The 26,835-nt window shown below is 37.9% G+C and overlaps 1 protein-coding gene and 1 pseudogene across 2 annotated transcripts; one reads left to right on the top strand and one right to left on the bottom strand.

Annotated features, from left to right (window-relative positions):
• Window positions 1–653: 653 nt before the first annotated feature.
• On the bottom strand, window positions 654–1,950 carry LOC149845947 (heat stress transcription factor B-2a pseudogene; annotated as a pseudogene). Its single transcript, XR_016428027.1, has 2 exons — window positions 1,487–1,950; window positions 654–1,400 (listed from the first exon to the last, which is right to left on the bottom strand). The product of XR_016428027.1 is annotated as a heat stress transcription factor B-2a pseudogene (transcript).
• Window positions 1,951–19,610: 17,660 nt separating this feature from the next.
• LOC149845946 (cell division protein FtsY homolog, chloroplastic-like) lies at window positions 19,611–25,244 on the top strand. Its single transcript, XM_089996095.1, has 11 exons — window positions 19,611–20,107; window positions 20,252–20,356; window positions 20,524–20,597; window positions 20,823–20,881; window positions 20,990–21,027; window positions 21,572–21,692; window positions 21,802–21,870; window positions 21,949–22,031; window positions 22,547–22,615; window positions 24,610–24,672; window positions 25,024–25,244. The coding sequence occupies exons 1-11, from the start codon at window positions 19,781–19,783 to the stop codon at window positions 25,135–25,137; spliced, it is 1,122 nt and encodes a 373-aa protein (XP_089852221.1). The 5' UTR covers window positions 19,611–19,780; the 3' UTR covers window positions 25,138–25,244.
• The last annotated feature ends 1,591 nt before the right edge of the window (window positions 25,245–26,835 follow it).

The following is a 26,835-nucleotide window of genomic DNA, read 5'->3' as shown; positions in this document are numbered from 1 at the left end:
TTAGCGACGGACTTGGCGACGAAATTATTCTGTCGCCAGTTAGCGTCGAAATATTCGTGACGTAAGCATATTGTCGCCGCGTTGTCGCTAATCCGTCGCTAACATGGTTAGCGACGGATTAGCGACGGATTAGCGACGGAAGGTGATCGTCGCTAATCTACTGCTCTGTTGTAGTGACCAGACTCTGGCCCAACCTGAGTTCGGATTAAGACCCACAATTTTTCAATGTAAAAATGATAAAAAAAACTGTTTTACCCGGTTTAGCCAAGGTCTGGTTCATGTAATTATTATCGGGTTCAAGTATGGTTTCTTTTATGATAGGTTTGATTAGACCCGGAAGCCGATACCATACTCGAAAATTGGGGTCAAGTTTGGTTTCACCTGAGCCTGAACCAAACCCGATCCGTGGACCCCCTAGAGGAGACGATTCTGTAAAAATTTTGACCTATTAAAGAGTAGTCAAACCTTGAGCCCACCAGGACATGTTCCCCCCGAGTGGTTTCTCCTGACGGTAATCGCAAAGATCGACGGCCGAAATTTTTCATGGTAAAAGGAAAATACTTTTGATTTCATCGCTGTGCGGTCTTTTATACAAATTTCAGTTTCGAGGGAATATACGCCGAAACTGAAAGGATGGCACGTGCGAGTCACCCTCATTTTCCGGCGGGTTCCCAAAATTCAAACCTATGGTTGACTGGACACCCATACTGGAGCCACGAAGATTGCGGCTCCGGACCCAACTGCTCAAATTTGGCCTCCGCCACCGCCTCGCTTCGGTCCGGTTCCTCTCTGTCCCGCTTCCTCGTTCGTATCGGAACGCCGAAGAGTCTCCGGCTCGATGCCCCTCTTCTCGTCGCTTCCTCTTTCTCCTCTGCACCGTTCCCCGGCGTCTCCTCCTCCACCACCACCTCCTTCTCCTCCTCATCCTCATCCTCCACCTCCTCCACCACCACTTCATCCTCCCTCTTCGGTTGCCGCTGGACGGGCGTCTCCTCCGGCTTTCCAGCTGTGGTTGACGTGAACCCGTTCTCCCACCGGTTGGCGCACCTCGTCACGAGGGCGAAGATGTTGCTGCAGAGGCCCTTCATATGATTGAGCTCCTGCCTCAGGCGGAAGTTCTCTTTCCTCAGCCTCTCATTCTCCTCCAGGAGCTCCGCCGCGGTGGCGCCATTCCCGGGGTACGCGATCGCCACCGTTACGGCCGCCGTCTCCCTCGCCGGGAAGATCGACGAGGCTGCCGGCTTCTCGCCAGAGTTCGTCGGGGATCCCTGCAGGTTCGCCGGTGAATTCTCCAACTGGGGGTTCTTCCGGCGGTGGATCTCGCACAGCATCCTCTTCTCGCCCTTCCTGAAGCAATCGTTAGAGAATTCCCACCGGTCGGGAACGATCTTCCGAAAACCCTAGGGAAAAATTAAGAGGGGGGAAAACCCGAAAAAAATATTAGGAGGCGACGTGCGTAGCATATGGATCCGTATACGATACTTACGTACGTATTCAGCTGCCGCACGAAGCTGGAGAAGTTGTTGTGCTTGAAATATTTGGGGAGGAGGTCGCGGGCGAACTCCGCCGGGCGCCACACTATGAACGCCGACCCGTCGTCGTTCCACGAGATCACGTCGTCCACCGACGGATCGTCGACGAGCTGGTACGTCTTCGCCAGGAAGGGCGTCGGCAAGGACCTGTGAGCGTCTCCGCCGGACGTCGCCTCGCCGTTCTGCTCCGCCGAAGAAACCATCTCCTCCACCTTGCAAAAAGAGATCTCCGGCTGGATCCCGGCGGAATATCTTAAAAACAACGTTGAATTACCAAAACGCAAACTGGAATGAGATCGGGGTCGCTTATCTGATCAAGACAAAAAAAGACCGCTTTCTTCAGAAATTTCCGTCGGAAAACTGTCGAGAATCTCGCCGGACTTAGAGGGCGTTCTCGTTCTAGAAGGCGGACGTCGGACGTCGGACGAAGATATAAGAAGGGTGGCAGAGAAATAAAAGGCCTAAAAGAGGAGCAAAAGGGTGGCATCTCCCGCCGCATTTCCAGAAACTTCATCCGAGACGACCACGTGATCCTCTTTTAGATAAGGTTCTAGATCTTCCCATTCATACGTATCGGAGGCACCTTCTCGCATCCGAGACGACTCGTCCGCCCTCATCACATGTGATAAGACAGGGACAAGACCAAACCTAGTGGGTCTGCTTCGGTCAGCGCTAGCTGGGGAAGTGGGAACCCGTTTTAGCCAGCACCTTTAGTTAAATTAGGGTACGTTTGACTATTTGTCCAGGGTTAGACGAAATGTACAAAAACAACATAACAGAATATTGGTTATGTTCGTTCTGTAACAACTATTTCAAATTCAACGTTTGTTTGAACTGTACTCAAATATTATGTTTCAGATGTCCCTTGTAGGATGATGATGTGCGGGACAACTTGGACAGTCATGGATAATGAGTGGAATTACTTTATTTTGGATTGTATTACCCGATCCATCCACCATTTTATATGTTTTAACAAATTTATTATGGGTTTTTTTTCATATATGGATCTAATTATGAAATTATATCTAAAAATCAAGATTTTTTGCCATGAATATGGAATTGGAATTGGATTTTTGCCCTGAATATAGACCTTAAATGGTATTTTTGCCCTAAATATAGATTTTGCTCAAAAAATAAGGATCTTAAATTGGATATTTGCCCTGAATATGAATCTCAAATTGGATTTTTGGCCCAAATCTGAATTTTTACCTCGAATATAGATCTTGAATTGGATAATGTCAAAAGAGTGAAAAGGAAAAAGTTGTGGCTTAACGTCACTGTACGCCACTGCCTGGGTTCATCGCATGGCCAGCTATGTGGTTATGATTTGTGAAGGTATTGAGTTGAAGACACCTTATCAAACTTTGATATGCACGAGTTTGTCCATAGCTTTAAGAGGTGGGTCAGAAATAAATTGTTTTGTGCATGTCTTGAAGCTGTCTTGAAGCTGAATCTAGCATCTAATTGAATTTAACAATCTTAACTAATCCAAAGAAGGTTGAAAGATTCATGATTAGATGGTTGGAAAACAATAAGATCATAGATGGGATAAAAAAACACCGGTATGAAACTTGAAATGTTGATACCTTCACAAGAAAGTGCTAACAAGGACTCAATATACATTTTACATAGAAAATTGTAAATACTCTTCCCACAAACTGGCCATTCAAGCTGGAATTGATCTCATTAGTAGGTGTAGATAATAAAAGAAAAGGATCAACCAAGACAAATAAAGGAATTCAATGTTTCATGCTAAAAAACAATATCATATGCAAATATGATGACCCGATCAATGAAACACTTAGTGTGTACTGTTTCATTTGGTGAAAAGAAGAGGTTTTTAGGTTATGAAGGTGCAACTTAATGTAGTTATAACTTGTTGCAATCATTGTATAGGTTGATCGAAAAAATAACATGGTTTAGCATTGGTCATCAAAAAATAACTTGTGACTCCACCTTAAGTTTGTGTCCTCATTACATATTCTTTATATGATAAGCTTAGCATTGGTCATCTTACAATTTCATCATTTGACTACAATAATGCATTTTGTATGTTTGCTCATCACCAATTCATGGTGTTTCCTAGTTCAACGGCATTGAATTATCTAATAAAATATACAATTTTTGTTTTGCTTGGTTATCGTCTCATATTGCACCAAATAAAAGGAGCAGCATTAGAAAAAGAAACAAGCTCTAATAAACAAAAAACTATTTAGACAGAAGTTTTGGAAATTCGCCACTAATGTCAGAACCTCAGATCCTTTTTTTTCTGCTACTTCGATCATATAATGCAAGATAGATGATCCATTCAAAATTTCACAGTTTTTTATTCTCTCATCTAATAAACAAAAAAAATCATTGATCCTCTTCTATTCCCCTGCTTCAGAGTGATCAATTGCTTCTTATTTTGCACCAACCAATTTTTTTTGAACCCTCAATCTAATTCTTGCTAACTCAGTAACGGCAGAAGCAATCTCATTCTATATGTTGCAAAATCTCTCCCCTTGAGACAGAGAATGAACCTTGCTCCTCTCTCATCATTAATATCAACATTCTCTGAGGACTCTATGATCTTCAACCTAATCAAATTTTTGAGAACTAACATTCACCAAATCAATCAATTAACACTAATTAACATCCCAATCTCTATTTTTCCTTCAAAAACATTTGTTTCTCCACTACCCATCTGGTAAAACCATCAACCAACCACCACCATCGTCAAATTAACCATTACCCAACATCATAAATCCAGAAAAAATTGAACACCATCGATTCCCAACTACAAACAATCTCAATCGCATCAATCTTTTCTATGGGCATTGCAATCCTTGGAATAGAAATCATTGCTCTCTATCAATCTCTTGACGAACCCGTAGGTGTGCTCCTTGTACGGGTCCTTGGGCGGTGATCTTGAAGGCGAGCTCGAGGAGAAATAATGGAGGAAAGAGAGGGGGAGAATCTTATCGTGGTTTTCCTCTTGTGAGTGTCTCTTATACAATGGAGGAAAGAAAGGGAGCAGGCCCTTACCGGTTAGGGTATAAGGCGAGAGAGAGGAGAAAGGATGCACCTGGTGCAGTGGGAAAGGAACACAGCGATGGTGGGGAAGGAGCTTGGCGATGGTGAGTTTGAAGCAGAGAAGGAGAGCAAGAGTGAGAAAGAGAGAGAGAGAGAGAGAGAGAGAGACCCATCGACGGGCAGTGCACCCGTTGATGCATTTTTTTTGTCCCCTCCATTCCTGTTCATTCTATAATAAGGGAGAGGTGGATTGAAAATCACATATTATTATGAACACGGGCGATCGCATCCAACGTTTGATGGAAACTACTGTTCCCCGAGAGATTTTCGTCTGAATCCCGCTGGGAATGACACATCGAACATGCTCTTAATGGTATGTTTGATGGCTTGTCCAGGGTTGGACAAAATATACAAAAAGGACAGAACAGAACATTGGTTTTGTTCGTTTTGTAACAATTGTTCCAAGTCCAATGTTTGTTGACTGTACTCAAATGCTATGTTTCAAATGTTTGTTGTTTGATGATGATGTGCGGACAACTTGGACATTCATTGATAATAGATCAAATTACTTAGTTTCGGATGGTATGACCTGATTTATCCATCATTTTACATATTTTAACAAGTTTATTATGGTTTTTTGTCTGATATGGATCTAATTACAAAATTACATCTAAAATCATGAATTTTTGCCCTAAATATGAATTTGAAATTTGATTTTTGCCCCGAATATAAATCTTGAATTGAATTTTCATATTCTTAAATTCTCTTAAAACAAACAAAATTCACGCCAAACTGCCAAGATTTTAATTTTTACCGTTATCATATTTTGTAGCATCAAGTTGATGACATTTTGATGAACAATGAAATAAACAAATGAGCTCCCGCGTGATCGACTCGTCGGAGGCCATTGAGCGGCTCCACAATAGGATCTCCATGCTACAGCCGGTCTCCGAGCTCCGAATCCTGCAGGAGAGCGGGACATTCGGCATCCCCAATCAGATCGTCATCTATGACGCTGACGCTCTCTTTGTGATTGCCGAACGTCTCCGCTGATCAGCTCATCAACACCGTCGGATCCCTCTCATTCTGGCAGGTTTCCAACATGACGGAGAACCACGGCGGAGAGGCATACTACAAGTCGATGGGCCTCCGAGAGAACGCGATGCCCCTGAGCTTCGCGGAGGAGATAGTGAAGGGGTTGCGGAGGGCATGGGGTTCAAAGAGGCACGCTCATCGATGTCCTTCTGCGGTAATGAAAGCGGATCACGCCCCCACCCCCCCTTTCCATAGGAATGGTTTCCGTGGAAACGAGGGTGGCCATTGATTTTGGGATCGCTTTTTCAGCTAGGAAAAGCTTGGCACCGTTTGCATAATTACGAATGGTTTCCGTGGAAATGAGGGTGGCCGTTGATTTTGAGATTGCTTTTTCTGCTAGGAAAAGCTTGGCACCGTTTGCATAATTACGGTGGGGCCCTACGAAAACGCTTTGTGCTTTGTGCAAAAACCTCCTTCTTCTGTGACATGCAAACCGGCCCTAAACGTCGTACACGTAGTTTCTATAGTTTTCGGGGTTGTTATAACATTTGTTGCTTTGTAGCATAAAGCAATACTGATTTGGAGCCTTCCCATCATAGCCACCTCCAATGAGATCAGTCCTCACTTTTTTATGTCATTTAAACTGAACCTTTAAATTTGAAGTTAAATTGGTTGGATCGGATCCAGTTCGGATGCAGATATTTAATGTAATTGTATCTGTTATAATCATATTTGGGCCTGGATAAGAGAATATCCTTTATAAGATCAGATGCAAAATCCAAGTAGTACCGTGACATTGTCATATCTATGAATTTGCTCATGGATTCTGAATGATTGGATATTTCTGGATCTTTGTTGAAACTGGACTCCAAATTCCAATAATAAGCTTGATCATTTAGCTAATCGGACCCGAAGCAAGTTGGCTGGTAGAATTGGTTGGATTTGGATCATGTTAGATCCCATAGTTAAACCTATCACCATTGTATCCCTTACAGCTTTTAAATTAGGAATAAATGATGTCGGATTCAGCTCCTAATCGGATATTAGGAGAGGGGTTGAGATTCAGATGGAAAAGGCTAATCAGATATATATTTTGCATGCAATCCAATTCAGGTATCCGTTAGGTTTGGATGTATAACTCGATCTGGAATCCAAATTCAATCACTAATAGGATGTTGGTATACTCTACCGAATCCCACTACAAGGACTCGGACTCGGTCAGATTATCCGATCCAAATCTGCACCTCTGACAACGCCAACACTAAATATAAACAGGACAGTGTTTCTTGCTTCTGATTGTTTCCAGAAGGTGGCTGCTGGAATGACACACAGGCAGCGGGCCTTGGAAGCAATAGGCGGTGGGGTCCACAAAAGGGCCCCACAAACACCTTGTGGATCATGGATTGGACCTCTAAAGAATGCCTTTTTCTAGCTGTCTGTGTGCCTCTCCGCTGCTTGTTTTCATCGGTTTGTAATTACCAAAATGTACGAGATTTCTTGATTTTCTGCTCAAATTTGACCCTGTTTGTTCATGAATGGGTCGCACTATTGTGGGTCTAGAACTTGGCACTGAATTGGATTCAATCACAAGGTTGTAAGCAGTCTTGTTCATGGGATCCGGATCAACACGGGTCTAGTCTCTTTTGAAAGGGAGACCCACACAGTCGTCGCAAATGGGTATGAGTAAGAGGTACTGCTACAGATTTTTTTTTTCTTTTTACGACTACTTACCCTCGGTGGCCTGGCCCCCTGCAAGGTAAACCCCGGATGGGATCACCGATAGCCAAGTCCTTATGGAACTCATCAGTTAAAAGTACTAGCACACCCGGTGAAAGTCGAACCTGAGACGAAGGGGTTCAGCACCTTCTCCCCATACCTGCTGCCATTTGGGTGTGATATTTGGTATAGGTATATACTTGATATGTGACACATAAAAAGCAAATAGACTGAATCTCACTGAACTTTCTTCAAGATTAAAGATTCAAGACAAAAGACACAAGGATGAGAATTCTTAGCTTTCGTGGGCCCTAGGATTACGAGCACGTTTGGAAGAAAGAAAAACTCTCATAAGGAAAGAAAGTTTTGCCCACGAGAATTTTTGATACTAGAAGTTTTTCAAAAGAAAGTTTTTGGCTTATTTGTGTAGCATGAGAAAAAAGGGCTGAAAACGAAAAAGAAAATTTTTTGCTTGTTTGTTTGTGCATAAAAAAAAATTGGCTAGCTAACAAATGGTAGTTCTTTTTGGGTTGGTCGGTTAGATCACACTATCATAAATGAGCTTCTCGGGTTCGAATCCTATGGGGGGCAATCCTGTAGCAAGTCTATCAAGAAAACCATAAAAAAATGCATGTTTCATGTTGCACCACTAGGAAGCTTGCATTTGCATGGATCCTTTGGAGAGTACTAGTCCTCGATGTCACTTCTGGCCGGCTGCATTCATTGTTTTGAACCTAAACAAAATCTCATTAAAGGATTAGACTTTTGACAGTCTGGTAAGTTTACATCAATTTTAGATAATTCAGAATATTAAGACATATTCAAGAATCAAAATGTAACTCAGAGATCACAGTTCATCCATAGCGAGGACTAAAGTCATTCTACAAAAAAGGTATGAACAAAAACATAAAAATGAATATACTTAGTTATTATGCATTATCATGATATATTTTCACATCAAACTGTGTTATTCAAAAGTCTTTATTTCGATATTTAACCATCCATCTTATACATGAAAAATAATCATTGCAGACAACTGAAACATCTCAGAGGTGTATTATTCTAAGGTATTTTAACCTGGGTGATTGACTAAAGAATACCCAAAGCGGGTTGTATGTGACCGAGATAAGTCATCGCTAAGGCAAAACAGAAATGTGATGCATCCTGGTCTAACTACAGTAGTTGAGAATTTATCACTTAGGATACGTCGATAGCCCCGGCCTCTAAAACCTACGAGTAAATGAAGACCATTGAGACACTTTGCTCCCAAAAATATATCAAAATTACTTGAGGTTGTACCATCTACCTTATTCAGGGTAGATATTATTCTTGAATGGGTATAAGGGTTATCTTTATCATAGAGATCATTATCTTATGTGTTTCACTCTCGTAAGCCAAAATGTGGTTCAGTAACCCAAGTACACGTCCAGTGTTATAACCATAGTCTTGTGTACCCAACTCATTCAATGATTGCTCTCTATATGAATGCAATCATGTGTTCAAAACTCATAAAATAGACTTTTAAAATTATGATTTTGCCCTTGGTGTTGTCGGGCATGCTATGTAGTCATACGAACTCTGATTTTAATAAAATCACTTTTGTTCTCTTCAAAAAATTTATGTGAACGCAATCGTATACTCGAACAACATAAAATTAGTTATCAAAGATATTTAAACATAAATATTATAATTGATCAAAAATATTGAAAAAATATTAATTATTATACCTTATGAGTGTAGAAAACTTTTTTTGTCATATATGCATATATGGGGATATCCAACTGAAACTAAATTGTATAACCCATATATAAAAGCCTTTAATCCTATGACAATTAGAGGTTTTTTCATTAGTTATCCAGAAAGATCAAAGAGATTTAGGTTTTATTGTTTATCTCATACAACACAAATAGTAGAAATAGATAAAGCAAGATTTTTTTAATATAATTCTATTGGGATAAATGTATATCAAAGTCTTGCATTTAAGGAATTACAAGATTCAGTTTTTATACCTACAAAGAAAAAATACCTAATGTTTTTTATAATTGTCCATTTGGTAGATGTTAAGAAAAAATAGGTTAACGAACCTCAATTCCTAGTAGAACAAGTTGTTAATGAGGATATACAATAACAATAAGATTCATAGTTTCAATTTGAACCACCAGTAGTACATGTATGGAGGTTCACGAGGACCAAGCAATCTACTATCAAACTTGATTATGTTGTGTGTTTACAACAGCCCAATGATTTCATAGGTATTAATGATGATTTCTTAACCTTTGCAAAAACCATTGATAGTGATAAATCATCATATTGGATCGATCTTATGAAAGAAAATATTATCTCTATAGCAAAGAATCAAGAGAGAGATTTAGTACCTCGACCTGCAGACCTGTTGATTATAAATCTTTAAGACTAAATCAGACTCTAAAGAGCAAATAGAGAGGTACAAGGCTAGACTTGTTGTAAAAGAATTTGCTTAGATAGAGAGCATTGATTATAATGAAACATTTTCTTTTGTATCAACTAAGAAATAATTATGGCTCTTGTAACTCATTTTGATTTAGAGCTACATCAAATGGATGTGAAAATGACTTTTCTGAATGAGGATGTAGAAGAGGATATATATATACAACAACCTATTGGTTTCAGTATAGATGACTCAAACAATTTAGTCTGCAATTTGAAGAAATCAATTTATAGACTTAAACAAGCCTCCAATCAGTAGTATAAAAAGTTCAATCATGTAATTTTGAATTATAGATTCACTGAAAATATTATTGATTAGTGTATATACCTTAAGGCTAATGGGAGTAAGTTCATAATTTTGGTTTTGTATGTTGATGATATTCTTTTTGCAACTAATGATTTGGGTCTGCTACATGAAACAAAAGAATTTTTTCCCTCTTATTTTGATATGAAGGATATAGGTGAGCTTGCTTATGTCCTTTGAATTGAGATCCATAGTGATAGAATTAAGGGTGTACTCGGCATCTCTCAGAAATCCTATATCCTTAAAATTCTTAAAAGGTATGGGATGGAGAATCGCTTTCTTGGTTCTACACCCATAGTAAGAGAGAATAAATTGAGCTTAAAGAACTGTCATTGGGATGATAACGAAAAGGCTCAGATGGCAAGCATCATGTTTACTTTGGCGGTTGGGAGTTTGCAATATGTGCAAACCTGCACATGACCAGCCATCATATTTGCTATTGGGATGCTTGATAGATATCAGTCTAATCCAAACATTGCACACTAGAAGGTTGCAAAGAAAAGCTATTTGCAAGAAACAAAAAACTATATGTTAACCTACAGAAAAATTGACCACCTAAAGGTTGTTGGATACACTGATGCAGACTTAAGAACATGTCTCGACAGTATAAAATCTACTATGAGATACACCTTCTTATTGGTAGGTAGTGACATCTTATGAAGAAGTGGAAAACAGTTTACAACTACAGCTCACACCATAGAAACAAAATTTATTGTTTTATACGAGACTTCATCTCAGGCCATATGAATCAAAAACTTTATTACAGGTCTTGGTCTTGTAGACTCTATTGAGAGGTCGCTAAAGATCTTATGTGATAATGAAGTTGTGTCTTTTTCTAATAACAATAATAGTTTTATCTCATGTAGACATATGAAGTTAAAATACTTTGTTGTTAAAGAAATGATTGAGAATCATTCAGTGTGTATTGATACAATCAGTATGAAAAAATGATTGTGGATCCTCTTATTAAAGGGTTAACACTAGGCTTATATTCTCAATATGTAATGAGGATGAGTCTATTTGATTCCTTCAGATGTATGACAATACATTATGGTTGCATGTGATCATATTTATGAAACTAAATTGATTATCTATGGTATGTGTATTATTGATTCTGTGTAAAGTGTCTCTAGTTTTAGAGAGAGAATAAGAGAATAATAATATTAAACGACTAATAGAATGGGTTAGAAATCAATCTATTCATAAATGTATTCTTAACATGCTAAATACTTAAAATGAATTATTGTGATACAAGATAGCATGTGAACCCACATGAAAATTGAATCGAAATAATAGTAAAACAATGTTGATAATGTGTTTTTTCATGCCAATGAGTCAAGTGGGAAAATGTTGGATTTTTTGATCGGATCATATCTAACCTAGATGTGACCCATATTGACATGGACACATCAATGGACAACATGAGAGAGGCCTTTCATCAGTTTTCTTGGTTACTTTATCTCATAAATGTCCATGCATGCTTATTATGGACCTCCTTCCAGATTTCACTATAAATAGGATACCCATGGTAGTGTGATGAGTACTGAAACTGATTCTCTCACTATGTTTGGGGTTCTAGGGTCCAGCTCATCTTTCTACATTGTGGCTTGGCCTCATTGATGGCATCGATTAGCTGAGGAGAATGCCACCCACCCACCTCCACTGAAGCATCATTCAAATCCACTTTCGATAAATGGCTCTTTCATGATCCAATTCAACTAACATCTGATTATCATAAGCAAGCTCCTTCTAGTGAATCAGTTGGTCACCACACTGATTGTCGTTTGGAGTCAACTCCAAAGGGTACCTTTTCTGCCACCCAAAATCCATGAAACTTATTTCATGGAATGTCTTTTGCATTTTTCTTTTTCACGATGCAGCAACCAACATAATACTTTGGCTCGTTTACTGCATGAGGGAGCTGTTTTAGAGCAGTTCACAAGCATTCATATATCTTAGTAGTTGTAGATCCCAACAGAAAATGGTGGGTGCTTAAGTGGAGCAGCATATTTAGCACATTTAAAATGTGCAATGTGATTGTACTTGATCTTTTTTGTAATGAATCTTGATGTTTGTGCTGCTAAAAGTGGGCCAGTAAAAACACATTAGTTTCATGCATTTCTAAAGAAACCCCTATGTTTCTCTATAGCATGTAGACATTCTCTTCTAATGTTTTTGTGTGGTGCAAACAAGGCTTTACCCATGCCAAGGAATCATTGTTTGAGAAAATGAAACTAAAACCACCACCTACCTCTTTCTTTGCATTAAGACATTCCTCTATTTGGGGCTCACAGAAATGCATGGAGCCCCATGTGTTTTTGTGGAAGCCCTTGATTTTTTACAGCACACAAATGTATCCTTAGGGGGTGCTTGCTTGTCACAGAAAGCTTGGGCTTTCTCTAAAAGTGCACTTGTCGATGCATTTTTTGGGGCCCACAGTGGCAAAACAAACATCATCTTTCTGCGAGGAAAGGGAGCCCAAAATAAACATTGGACTTCTCTTTTTAGTGAAAATGGTTCCCGTTGGGAGGGGGTATGATTACTTTTTAGTGGAAGGAGAGTCCGTGGAACCCTCTTCCAAGACAAGAAAACGCCCCCTTAGTGCCCGTTTTCATAGCACAGAAAGCTAGAAGTTTTCACATAAATGCGCTATAACACCCTAAATTTGTATTAAAAAATTTCAAAGCAATTTTTTTAAAACCAGCAAGAGTGCTATACAAGCCATACAAAAACCCGAATAAACTTGGGTAGGTTACAATCAAACTACAACACACACACGATTGAAATAGAGGTTTAAACAAAATCATTCATTTAAAATTTAAAACATTAAAGCAATAATTAAATCAGAGTCTTAACAAAACATTAACATTTAAAATGTTTTGATTGCCCAAGAAACAAAACCAAGAGCCATGTATTCGAGAATAGAGCTATGACGACTGTCTTGGCACCACCCCAAGCATGTGCATCACTAGCTTACTCATTGCCTAAAAAGTAATGAAAGTAGGGGGTCCATTGTGCCCTAGTAGATAACACTACCATATAAACAAAAAAATAAATTTTGAGAACACGAAACATGCACTTGATATATCATAGATCTCAATTACATTCAAACATAAATGAGCATACAGGTAAATACACAACATTAACTTACTTTTTAGCATTGTACATGTATTCAAACTTGTTAGTAATCAAGATCATGCACTATTCCATAAATTCATTTCATGCACTTAAATATGAAATATGTGAACCTCATCTTCAATGCATTGTTTCTCTTTTCTCTCCCTATAAGAATACACTCTCAAAGACTTCAACTTCAATTCAACTAATCCAATGAGGTGTTTATTATGTCATGTATTTTATTATCCTAAAGGACTTAAAAGAGTCTGCAAACACCCACTAGGTTGGTCCACAACCAAGAGACACATCAGTGGTCTAGGGAATTGATTCCTACTATGCATTATCGTAGAGCTACCTACATAGGCCTCATCAGGTAGTCTTGGTTCCTTACGCTAAGAATGGGGAACCAATGAGATGCCTCGCTCTTCAAAATATACATCCTTTTTTTTATCGTGTGCATTGTCTACCCTCTCTAAGGTAGATAAATGGTTTGAATATGTTACTTAATGTTGATTAATTAGACTCATAAGTCAACTCAAGTGCCTCAACATCATGGCTCTCCAGCTCAAGCTTTCCTCAGAATACTCTCATAAACAATACAAGATAAACCTCAACACATTCAAAACCAAGCTCTCGATAACATATCTCCGCTTTGAAATACCCTTGAGCCTTAACTTGTGGTAACATATTCTCTTCGAAAGTACCTATGAGTCATACCTCCCTTGAGGTTAAAGTGTATATGAGCATATGTTACAATCATTCATTATATGATGTATACAAACACCACAGTAGTTCCACGAAACTCAGGCTCACTCCTAAATCATGTGCATGTAGGTTCTTTCATAATCTACAACCCATTCTGAAAGTGCAGTAGGATCGAGGCAACGAGCACTAGAGGGGGGTGAATAGTGCTTTTAAAAATTGTCTGCAGAATATTGACGGATTTTGCAATTTGAAAAGCAAACACACAAAGAACACAGAATTTATCCTGGTTCGGTCTTTCCCGACCTACATTCAGTCCCCAAGCAAAAACCCGCTTGAGATTTTCACTATCAACCTTATGTAACTACAAGATCATACAGACCAAATCTGGTCCCACTTTCAGTAACACACCTACTGAAAGCAAACAACTCCTTTAAACCAAGGAGTCCTTTCTTTTACAGAAAATAAGTAACAACTTACAATACAACATATGAGCCCTTCTTTTGAATGCAAATGAGATGCAATTGGCTTTTGAGGTTGTTGAAATACTCTAATCATGAATTCACTATCTCTCAAAGGAATTTGAGTAAAAAACTGAAATGAAAAGTATCACGTGAGTGAGAAAATGAATATGAGTGAAAAGCAAAGAGTAATTGATTCAAATTGATTGAATTAAAATGCTTTTGAGTGTAAAATGCACTCATATTTATAGTTGAAAGTTTTCATACATTGAGGGTATGAAAGGGTGTCAAAACGATCTATTTTGAATGATCAAAATGTTTGAAAAATGAAAAGACACACCTTTTTTGAAGTTTTAGGAAAAACGGCAAAATTAGTCGACTGAAACAGTAGTTAGTCGACTAATAGTTAGTTATTAGTAAACTGACAGTTATCGTCGGTCGACTGATCTGTTTATCGAGCCGTTTGAAAATCTGAACTTTTGAAACTTAGTTGACTAGAGATAAAATTAGTCAACTGATAATATCATCAGTAGACTGAAAAACCTTTCAGTCGACTGCTGCTAAAATCTTCTGAAAAACATACATTCTGTCTGATCGACTGATAAAAGCATTAGTCGATTGCTGCTAAATTTTCAGAAAACACATGTTCTGTCCAGTCGATTGATAAAGTCATTAGTCGACTGCTGCTAAATTTTCCAGAAAACAGACATTCTGTACAGTCGACTGATAAAAACCTTCGGTCGATTAATTTGACAAAAATGACTTTTTAGAAAATATGGAGCGAAAGGATTAGTCGACCGGTGAGTCTATTGGTCGACTAATAAACACAAAAATTTAAGAAAAAAAATTCTAAAAAGATTATCATGAAGGGTTCTTTTAGAAAAGTTTTTCTAAAGACTTTTTAGGTAAAATGCAACCTAAATATGCACTCTAAGTAAGGCTCTTACAAGAATCTAAGACTTTAAATAAATTTAACATTTGCACATTAGTCTTCAAAGATTCTTCAATGTCTTCATTGCCTTAGCTAAAATGCAGTTGATTTAACTTGTTCATCATCAAAACCTTGTACTTGAAGTATCATATACGGCTTCATTGTCGTAACACATTCAACATGTTACACATACACCATTTGACACGATGCATGATGCCCATGCCTATAACATAAACCACTAATGCATCACTCATGCAAATTTGCCCTCACATATGGTTCATTTCACTATGTTATATCACATCAAGTAAGCATGACATTGATCATAATCATCATTCATAAACATTTATCATGCTAGCATATAACAATTGCATATAATTTTTATGCTTTACACTGATTTGCAAATTCATAACATTCATGTAAGAATGATATGTATCACATAGTATAGGTTCACAAACAATGCATTAAAACAACATATAGCATAAAATATATTGTTGTTTCAGGTTGTGTCATGTTGCACACAGATCTCCATTGAACTACCAAAAATTTTATGCGACACATACATATGTTTCCTAACATTTTCAAGTGATGGATCTAAAAAATCTATTATATTTTTATCACAGTAAATTATGGAAAAAGAAACTAGTTTTTCTATCACCCAACACATGTGCAAAATTATAATTATAAAAGAAACAATGATTCAACAACCTTACCGAAGGATTATAAATTTCTTTATTCTTTTGGAGATAGTTTTAAATGTCAGCTTTCAAAATAATTTACTCTTATTGTAAAACTCCATGCCATAATTTTAAAAATATTCTGGACCGTACCCCTATTAGGGGACTGCACTAGTTCTGTTTTTCTGCAATCAACAAAATTTCACCAAATTTGATAAATTTTTTAAAATCATGGGCAAAAGTTCTGATTTTTCAAATATTTTTTTTGGATTCTATCAAATGTTTAGCACAACATATCAAAAATTTGGCTGAAAAATCCATACGATCAAATTATTAGATTTTTTGTGGCAAAGTCTACCGGATCTTGCTCTGCACACATACCAGAATACCTAGAGCCTTTTGCAGCAGTCATATGCTTCTGATCTGTGCCACCCTAGGTCCATATTTATTTTTTTAGGATCATCCTAGGTGTCTAAAATCCTTAAAAAAAAAGATCTAGTGAGACTCTTCAGGGTTTAGGCGTTATAATGTTTCTATCGATCGTAGTTGGGTAGGAAAATCGCAAACATGTAGACAAATTTTCAGATTTCATACTCTACATGAAAACACATGTACAAACACATATGTCATGGATTTCTAAGCATAATACACATGTAATCAATCAAGCATGATGACACAACTTAGAACAGAAATTAGTGTATGCATTTAGATCATAATTCAATACACGTTTTTGCCAAGATCTCAAAACTACATTTTTAAAAAAACTTGTTTTTCATTTACAAACATGAGATTTAATAAAACCAAATTTCTAGAACTATTAAACCCTCACACACATTATTTTCAGCACCATTCATACATCCAAACTTGCAAATAAATCATTATAAACACACATCAAAATCGTTTTGCATTAAATTAATTGAGGCCACGATTTTCTAAAATCATTTTCGGTTAAAACCTGAAACGAACATGGTTTTTAAAGAAATTGTATTTTTGAAAACACCTATGCATGAGGTATGTCAAATCTAGACATTTAAAACCTCCCTCATACTGGTTTTATGGTTGATTCAATTAAGGATAACCATAATACCCACTAATACATACTTTATGCACCTGAAACCTCTTTTCGAGTTTATACGATAGAGGTACCTACCTCGTAATGGTTCTCGATTACACGCACGCTTCCTCCTCCCATTATAACACCTCTAAGGATCTCTAATGGCTGATGAAAGCTTTGATCTAGATGTAAAAGAGGAGGGAGAAGGGAATTTGGAAAAGAATTGAGAGAAAAAGAGAGATTAGGGTGGGACGTCCCCTTGGGCTCCCCCCACTTTTATGGGTATTGGGTCCAACTAAGACAAGACTTTGTGCTTGCCTTAGCAGCCCAATTACCAAAGGAAAGAGGGTGGGTTGACCCTCCCTTCCTGGCCCTTTCTTTTTTTTTAAATCTCACTCAAAATCATTTTTTCAAGTTTCCTTTGTCTTTCTTTTTTCTTTTTCTTTTTATTTTATTTTATTTTTTCTTTCTTTAACTTCCAAGTTGGTAGGGACATTCAATGTGGGTCTCCCTCTTTGCCTTAGTTACCAAATGAATCTAAATTTGACTCCATGCTTCCTTACCAAAGCCTTGAATCAAATTTGGTAAGTTTTGACTTTATAACCTTTTATTTTCTACTTATATTTCAAGTGAATTTAGTTTTAAGAAACCAAATTCCAGCCAAGAGGTGTGGGCCCACCAAGGGGGATGTCCCGTGCTCTTGGGTTGACTTACCACATTAAATAAGTTATTTGATTTACTATTTTTTTTATTTTTATAATTCTTAATTTAGATCTTAAATCCATTCTAGGTTTTAGATTTCATACCTAATCCAAACCTAATTATTTTCAAACCTAATTTGGATCCAAACCCACATATCAAATCTAACTTTAATTAAATTAAATATAAACCCAAATTCATGTAAATTCTATTTAAATTCTAATTTGCATAAAATTAACTAAATTAAATTCAAATTTTAATTTAACTTTAGTTAAAATTCCAATTCACTTGGGATTCAATTTTGAATTAATATACACAATTAATTCTAACTCACATGTGTATTTAAATAAATAAAAATGTATATTTAAGACATAAAATTTATCTTTATTTATTTAAATAATTTCTAAAAAAAATCAAATATTACATGTGCAGTATTCCACGTGTTTTCGCATAGCCCACCATGGCTATGAAAATGAGGAAACCTCTTTTCGTGCGAAAGGAGGCCCCCAAGTTTAACGCCCCCTCTCTTTCTGTAGTAGCGCTTTATGGGGGGTTATACTCGATTTTCACATAAGAGAGCTCCACGGTAATGCTTCCCATAGAGCTCTCTTTCATGACACAAATGCACCCATACTAGCCCTTATTATTAAATCCTTGGATGGTTTTTTCATGGAATTTCTACATATGCATTGGAGACATTACTCAATTTTGGTCCACCATATCAAGTGCTATAAAAATTGTCTATTTCAATTGTCATTTTTGCCTCAACAAGCTCAAACAACTTTGAGTTCTTAATTTGTAGAATTCTTGATTCAATGTATATATAGATATTATTTTTCAAAAGTTGAGGATTTAAGGGAGTATATGGCATCCAAATAGGTCAAATAAAGAGGTGAGGCTTGGACCATAGCTATCAAAAGCTTCTTGTTACGTGGGAAAACTTACTTTCTTGGAAGCTCACTTTGGAAGTGGAAAACTCCTCGCTTTTTGGAAAGGAGAAGAAGCTTTGGGAAACCCGCTTCCAAAATATGAGAAATTTGATTTCCCTAAAATGGGAAGTCCACTTTCTTTTCATTTTTCAAAAGATTCTCTTTTATTTTTTTAAAGTTTTTCGCTTGCTTCTTGTCACTTTCCCTTCACTCTCTATATTTTTAGTATTAAAAATTATAATATTTTTAATAACAAGCTTGCATGTTTGGTTTTATATGGTATTATACTTGTATTCACGCAGTCTCTTATTTGCTTCCTCAAGCCTTTCATATTACTTTTTATGTGATTAGTTTTCATTTTTTTATGCCTTTGCATAATCACTTCATAACCATATCTTGCTTTTTGCTTCCTATTACATTTTAACCCTTACTTTTCCCGCTTTTACTTCATTCCTCCTTCTCGTATTCATTTTGTTTTCTAGTAACTATGGCTTGGACCTATCATTTTTCAGATTTATGGGTCAAACTAGGTCAGGCCTAATATCTTATAATCCTCTGTAATGAACGATTAAAAATCATAGAAACACACGGTGTGAGTTCACATATTTAGTGACACGACACGACATATCTTAACAATGCAACCACGTCGATAGAAGTTATAAATAGTAAAAATGAAAAAGTAGCCAATGTCTCCTCAGAAACTAAAAAAAAAAAAAATGAGCCCGAGCTGGCTTTTTAACATACAAATACATTGTTTTTTTTTGTATATTAAATATTTAAAAGCTTGTTTTCATGTCCTCTCCTATTTTTCATTAAAAAAACACAAATTTGTGTCTTAGCGCACAATGGCGCATCCATTAGATGGATTCGGAATTGGGGATCCAGACTAACCCAAGAACCTTAATATCCAAACCGGATCCAGATCCAAACCAGCTTTTTTTAACTGTGTTATGGATGAGACCACTTATCCAGATGAGCGGGAGAAGGTAGGATCTTCTATTATAGAAGATAATGCGATTTCCCAGCTCATACCGTTTATCTGGATAAATGGGTGCATCCAAACACCCGCTAAGAACGAGACATTAGAAAATCAAAGGCTGCCGAGCGCGCGTTGTTGCAGAGAGAGAGAGAGGACGACGACGACGATGGCGTGCATTCCACCGGCGGTGTCCTCACTGAGCTCCCCTAAAACCCTAGACCGGAAGCCACTTCGGTATCCAGCCCCCCGTCCCCCTCTCCGGCGGTTCGCTAGCCCTCCGCCCCGGCGACTTGAATGCTTCCGGTGCTCCGCCTCCACAGGGGCGGGGTTCTTCACGAAGCTCGGCCGCCTGATCAAGGAGAAGGCGAAGAGCGACGTCGAGAAGATCTTCTCCGGCTTCTCCAAGACCAGAGACAACCTCGCGGTCATCGACGAGCTCCTCCTGTACTGGAACCTCGCCGACACCGATCGCGTGCTCGATGAGCTCGAGGAGGTACTCCTTCTTCTTGGATTATGAGCTAGGGTTTGGATCCGGCGTTTCCTTCTCCGATTCTTCTCTTCTTTTTCCTTCCTTCATTCCCTCCTCTCTTCTTTTGAGTTCTATCAATCCGCCTGTTGTCGAACTGCTGCGTTTTAGGCATTGCTGGTTTCGGATTTCGGACCGAAAATCTCCATCAAAATCGTCGAGGATCTGCGGAAGGACATATTAGCCGGGAAGCTTAAGTCGGGAACTGAGATTAAGGTATAGCGATTACGTTCTAAAATCTCTGAGTCAGTAGAGAAGTAATTGAGGTTGAATTTATTTCTATTGTTTAGATTAAGCTATAACAAATATGGTTTAAAATTTTCATGTGAGTTGAGAAATTATCGACGTTAGAGTTGTAATCGTTGTTATTTTTTGGTTGTTAGATTGCTCTGAAGAAGTGCGTGCTTGATTTGTTGACAAGAAAAGGGAAAAAGACGGATCTCCAATTAGGATTCAGGTTTGTATACTTATTGATTACTTGGATTTTTATTTTTTTTCAATGCTGGTTTAAGTTGTAAAGACGGATCTCCAATTAGGATTCGGGTGCGTGTTTGATTGAGTTTTGTTGTTTGTTGAATTTCCAGGCGACAGTTTGTATTTATCAATTTGATTGCATTTTGACTGTTTTATAGTTCTGGTTTAAGTTGTGAGGATTGAATTTTGTTGTTTGTTGAATTGGCAGGCGGCCGGCAGTGATCATGGTTGTTGGTGTCAATGGAGGAGGGAAGACAACGTCCCTGGGTACGATTTCCAAGGATGCTTCCTTTTTTTTAACTTTGAAGTGTGAACACTTTGTATCAATTTCATGAATCTATTCTTCATGACTTATTTAGACGTTTGATCTTGCAGGAAAGCTTGCTCACAGATTAAAGAAGGAAGGTGTAAAGGTGAAAGGGTGTCAATTTCAGTTTTCTTCTCTCGAACTTTTGCTTCCATGCTTATGCACGTGCACTCATTTGAATTGTTAGGATCATTGTCAAAAAAATTTAGTGTCAATGTGAAAAATGGAGACTTTACAATAGAAAACATGTAACAATAATACAATTCTCATCATGGGGGGATTAGGTGTTAGGAGCTTAGGAGACTCTAGCGATTGTAACCAGCTATAATTGATATAGAACCCTCTCTTATGTGTGTTAAGGTTACCAGGGGTATTTTGGTGCACAAAATGTGCCAAGTTCACTCTAATGAATCATCCTGGAGAACTTTGACTAAACACAATATTGAGTTTCTTCACTCAAAAGGATAGGGTTCCTTCATAATCAGCATATGTATGTTGCAGGAGATACAACTGATTTTGTTGTGGCGTGTCTATATGGCTGTCAAAACAACCCTTAGAAATTAGAATGAAATGATATGTGTTAAAATGAGTTTCTAATTAGTTAGGTAATAAATGTTTTTATTACTAATACTGACTCTCGTTTATTTTAGGTACTAATGGCAGCGGGTGATACATTTCGAGCCGCTGCAAGTGAGCAACTGGAAGTTTGGGCTGAGAGGACTGGATCAGAGATAGTCATGGGTGAAGGAGAAAAGGTTAAAGCATCCTCAGGTGTGCAGATGAAGATTGTGAAATGTCATCAGTGGTTTTTGTTTACTGAATTGAATTTATAGATTTTCTATGCGCAACATACATTACTAATGGACTGGTTCCTGTACAGTTCTCTCTCAGGCTGTCAAAAAAGGGAAAGAACAAGGTTTTGATGTCGTGCTATGTGACACATCAGGACGTATGTACTGCTAATTTAGTGCTCTTCTACTGTCTTTCTTGATCATTTTCAGTCATATTGTTGTAATTGATTTTTCAGGTCTTCACACTAACTATAGCTTAATGGAAGAGTTGAGTGCTTGCAAGAAAGCCATCTCCAAAGTTCTCTCTGGTGCGCCGAATGTATGTTGTTAAGCTAGAATTTCTTTATAAATTTTCTACTCTGCTTTCAATACATGGAGACAACTGTCTAGTGCCTACAAAAATCACATGTAAAACTTCAGATGTTACACATTAATATCTTCTGCAGTAGCTTCTAATTATTTTGGTTGCTACTGTAGAACAGAAAAAAGTGATCTGGCAACAAACCTGCAGGGGCTGGAGAGAGACCTAGTATGGAAGTGATCATGGGATCTACCAGCCACTGCAAGGTCAGAACCAGTAGTTGGGAGCTTGATGCTGGTACCTTGATCACTTTCCACAACCTATTGATTGGTGGGTTGGTTCATGGATTTCCTTAAGTGGCCAAAAAATCACCTTAATGTCACTCATCTAAAATTTTATCATATTATCTATGTACTTCCCTTATGAATGGCCTTTGAAGTCTTGGCTCTCAGTTTTTGATACAGGATTAGGTAACAACTAAGACAAAAATTGATAACTTCTTGCATTAAGAAGCCTATTCAAAATCATTGCAGGAGATTTTGCTCGTATTGGATGGGACAACTGGCCTGAATATGCTTTCACAAGCGAGGGAGTTCAATGAGGTAATGGCATTGCCTAGTCTTCAAATTACCAAGAAGTGTAACTGTAATGCATATCTTTATTTGATATTGCTTTTGAATAAAAACCTTTGGAAAACATGATACCATTGGGGAAAAAAACAACATTTATAGCTCCACACACGCATGTGTACACAAGGTTACCCTTATAATTTAAGTCTTATCTTTTTTTTCATGACACAAACTCTTCATAAACAGAATATTTTCCCCATATTTAGCATCTAGTTCTCTTTCTTTCCTCCTTCCTTTTAAGTCAGAATTTTCAATTACTTGTGTATTATTTAGTTATATCAGGTGAAATAGTTTTTTCATGAGCTTTCCTCAAGCAGATCAGTAATGTGGTAAAATTAACATCTCAAGTTAACATTTCAAGGTTGTACCAAGCCTTTTTCATTTGTGGAACGTGCACCATTAGATGAATTGTTATGCCTTCATATGTATAAATTTATATGAATAGTTTTAGGCATACCATAGCTAAAACTCGCCAAAACAATCAGAATCTAGACAAATTAAAGAAAATGATTGCCAATGAAATGCATATATTTAATACTTATTTAAAACACATGTCACTTAGATATTCAAAGCAAGAGTGCGGAAGGAATACATACTATTCTAGGAAAAGTCAATAAGTAGTATATTTCCTTTGTAAATCAAAGGACTTAATGCAAAATGGCTTAAGGAACAGTGGTAGGAGACGAATAAATAAATAATCGCTGTGATTGTTGAGTTGTAATCTGATAATTTGCTTGAGCAAGAAAGGGAGCAAGATATGTTAACTGACATCATTTAGTGATTTCTTCTTCCCATGTTCACCGTGAGGTCAGTAAGGTAAGGTGGAAGTAAGCCTACATAGTAGCTCTAATTAATTCCTTGTAATTGAACTAATCCTAGAGTAGGACACCTTGAACTTATTGCAACATCTGTAGGAAAATGCTGATTTTGTTATAAAAGAGAAGAAAATTTTGCCTGCAAAGGTAAACAATTCAGCTGACAATTCATGTCAACTGTAGCTAATTATCTAATTGCTGCAGTTCCAAATGCTCACTCAATGGTTTTGAGGCTTTCTAATATTAATAGAAAAACCAAAACAAAACTTTTAGTTTATTTTATCAGTCATGTATAAGTGTTTCTTCTCATTGGATTCTGTATATCGTTCGATGAAATTTACATATGGATAAGAACTGGACGTGCATTGCATGACCAGATTAGTGGAATATTTAGATGTGCATTGCCATATCTATGTATGACACTCAACCTAGATACGGTAACCACTGGGAAAGATTGGGCTGTTGTAAACAAGTTAATATAAACTCCTTAGGTACCTTGGAGTTCGTTAAACAAGGATTTGCAGTTCTTCCAGGATTCCTCTTATCAGATCGAGATGAGTTGGATTTGTTGAAGCTTTTTATCAGGTTCATCATTCTGTCAAGGTGTGGATGATAGTATGATTTGATGAAACTTCATCCTAAAATATGCATCGCTTAATACTGTAGCTTGCCCATGAATGAACTTTTTCTACATTGGTAAAGTCAGATTGTCGAAGTTCTGCCTAGTTATGCCAAGCAGTTCTACTGGCCAATGTTTCTGTTTGCTTTGTTTGAACAAAGCATGCATTATCTGGGACTTTTATGCTTAGAAATCCAATTATGATGTTGCATTAAAAAGGAGGCTACCTGTTTTACGCCATGAATAAAAACTATATGCAATTTTTTTCATTTTTCCTGTACAATTTATATTTTTTTTCCGTTTGTAAGTTGGAAAGACCAGATGATAGCTATTGGTCTGCCCTATGGTGAAGTTCAGATGAAAGGTGACATCCATTCTTCTCTGCAGTGAAAAAACTTTACCACTGGTTCAGGATATAAATGAGCATTTGATTTATCATTATTTACGTGTGCAATATTGTTCATTTTGCTGCTTTATAATAATATAATTGCATGTGCTTGTTGTGGAAATTTAATCTGGACACTCCATTTCAGGTGGTTGGTATCACTGGTCTGATTCTGACTAAGCTTGATGGTTCTGCTCGAGGTGGTTGTGTGGTATACTTTCATCTTGTTAACTGTTTTTTGTTTTTTCCATGAGGAACAAGGAAACCATCCCCGGGATCAGAGACCTAGCCGGACTGGCTAAGCCTGTGGTACTTATGGTCGCTTTCCCGTTGGTGTAAAACCCATGGCGCACCTCTTACCTCCAATGAGTCACCTTGCTTGGGCACGAGCAAGGTGCATAATACCCTTGCCCATTCTTATATTCAAGGGGCTGACACACGTGAGAAAGGAATCCTGACCACTCCTCTAGGAGCCAAGACACCCCCCCCCCCCCTCCTTGGGGCTTCTTGTTAACTGTTCATTCCTACAATATAACAAGCAGGTTTAAGGGGTATTTTTCAGGTCAGTGTGGTCGAGGAACTCGGGATACCTGTAAAGTTTGTTGGCGTAGGAGAGGGACTGGATGACCTCCAGCCATTTGATGCAGTGGAATTTGTTAATGCCATTTTCTCATAACGATCAAGAGATATCATCCTTGCAGCCATAGCAGACCCTCGGTCGATTCTTGTACAGTTGATAAATCTTGTAATTCTTGTCAATCTATTCATTGTTTTCTTTGCCTCCCACCTTTAACAGTTGGGCTGTATTCCTACCCGGTATCAGTTTTGTATTGTAATGGTTTTCCACATCTGATCACACTAGCTAACTAATATTTGACAACAGAAATGATGACCAACGCTGACGGTGGGAAATGCCCGTGCAATGAGAGAGAGAGAAGCAAGGTTTTCTCAGTTACCCTGTTTCGCCTGAGCTTAGCGAGATCAAACCAAGTTCCATCCACAGCTTTCATTTATCAACTCTAACTAGAATTACAAGGGCAACTCTACTAGTGTGGAAACTTATCTATATATAAGAACAAAAACGAGAAGGAAAGAGGACCGAAAAGGATCAACTCTATTATTCTAGATTGGTATGACCAGACCCAATGACATCAGAGGTCTGCCCAAGTTCAGAGGCCAACCGGAAGACCATCATCTCGAACAGCACGAACATTGCCCCCTCGTACAGACTACCCATAGGCAGCAGCCCACCACCACCATCCTTCTGGTCATCGGCCATGGTCTGAGCAGGTAAGAACGCCACCCTGTTGGCGAGTTTGTGATTAAAGAATGACGTGATCTATGTGAATGTCTATGATGTGCATATCATTATTCTTTGGTGGTCTTTCTGTATGATACATGATCAATCTAACTTGGGATAGCTCATCTTAAATATTGGAATTGCCCTGAAGTATAAGCCCATCTTAAATATCATGAAATGAATACGAACCCGCTAACCCAGCTTCGCCTTCCTAAGGTGGGTGTTTGTTTGATGCTCTTAGGTTCACCCGCTGAGTGGCGATCTCGCAAGGTGCAAAGCTCAGTTGGTGCTTACAAGTTTTAAGAATGACTAGGATGGTGTCGTTGACCATAAAGGACATTGCATATTTTGGTTCCCTTTGGTCGATTTTGTGGCCTGCGAGTAGGGATTCACAATGAGCCGAGTGAGCTAGCTCGAGCTTGGCTCGCTCTCGATCCGTTTAAGCTCGGGTTGAACTCATTCAAAAAAGTAAATGAGTGGACCTTGAACAAGGGTTCAGGCTCGATACACATAAATGAGCTAAGCTTAAATAGGCAGTTCAGCTCGGATAACCTCGGTAAACTTGATTAAGCTCAGTTCGTATAGTTATATAAAGAAATTAGATTTTATATATGTATGTATTTTGTTCATAATATCCTTAATGAGTAAGTCTTTAGTTTTCTTTCGAAGTGGTTTGGGTTCAAATGCCGCCATTTTCCTCCCTTTTAAAAACTTTAAAACCTTTTAAAAACTTTAAAACCTTTTAAAAATAAAGATGTTCAGCTCGAGCCGAGACAAGCTTTACAAGAGTCGATCATGAGCCATGGTTTTTAGTCGAGAGTCAGCTCAAGCTCGGCTCGAACCCAGATCGTGTGCATCCCTACCTGCGGCACCTGAATTGGACCAAGGAGCATCCAACTTAGACCATCATAAGATTTGACCTTACAAAACTAAAACAAATCTAGATAAACACGTTACACAAAGCATCAGAGATAAAAAAAATTACTTGTTCAATAAGACCGTGATAGAGAGACACAAAGAGTGTTAAAGATGAGCAACATCAAGCTTGAGTTGAGATTTCAATACTACTGTCAA

Source organism: Nuphar pumila, chromosome 2 (genome assembly GCF_984573655.1).
Source record: "Nuphar pumila chromosome 2, dmNupPumi1.hap1.1, whole genome shotgun sequence".
In the NCBI taxonomy this organism is placed as follows: domain Eukaryota; kingdom Viridiplantae; phylum Streptophyta; class Magnoliopsida; order Nymphaeales; family Nymphaeaceae; genus Nuphar; species Nuphar pumila.
This window is presented reverse-complemented; position numbering and strand designations above follow the sequence as displayed.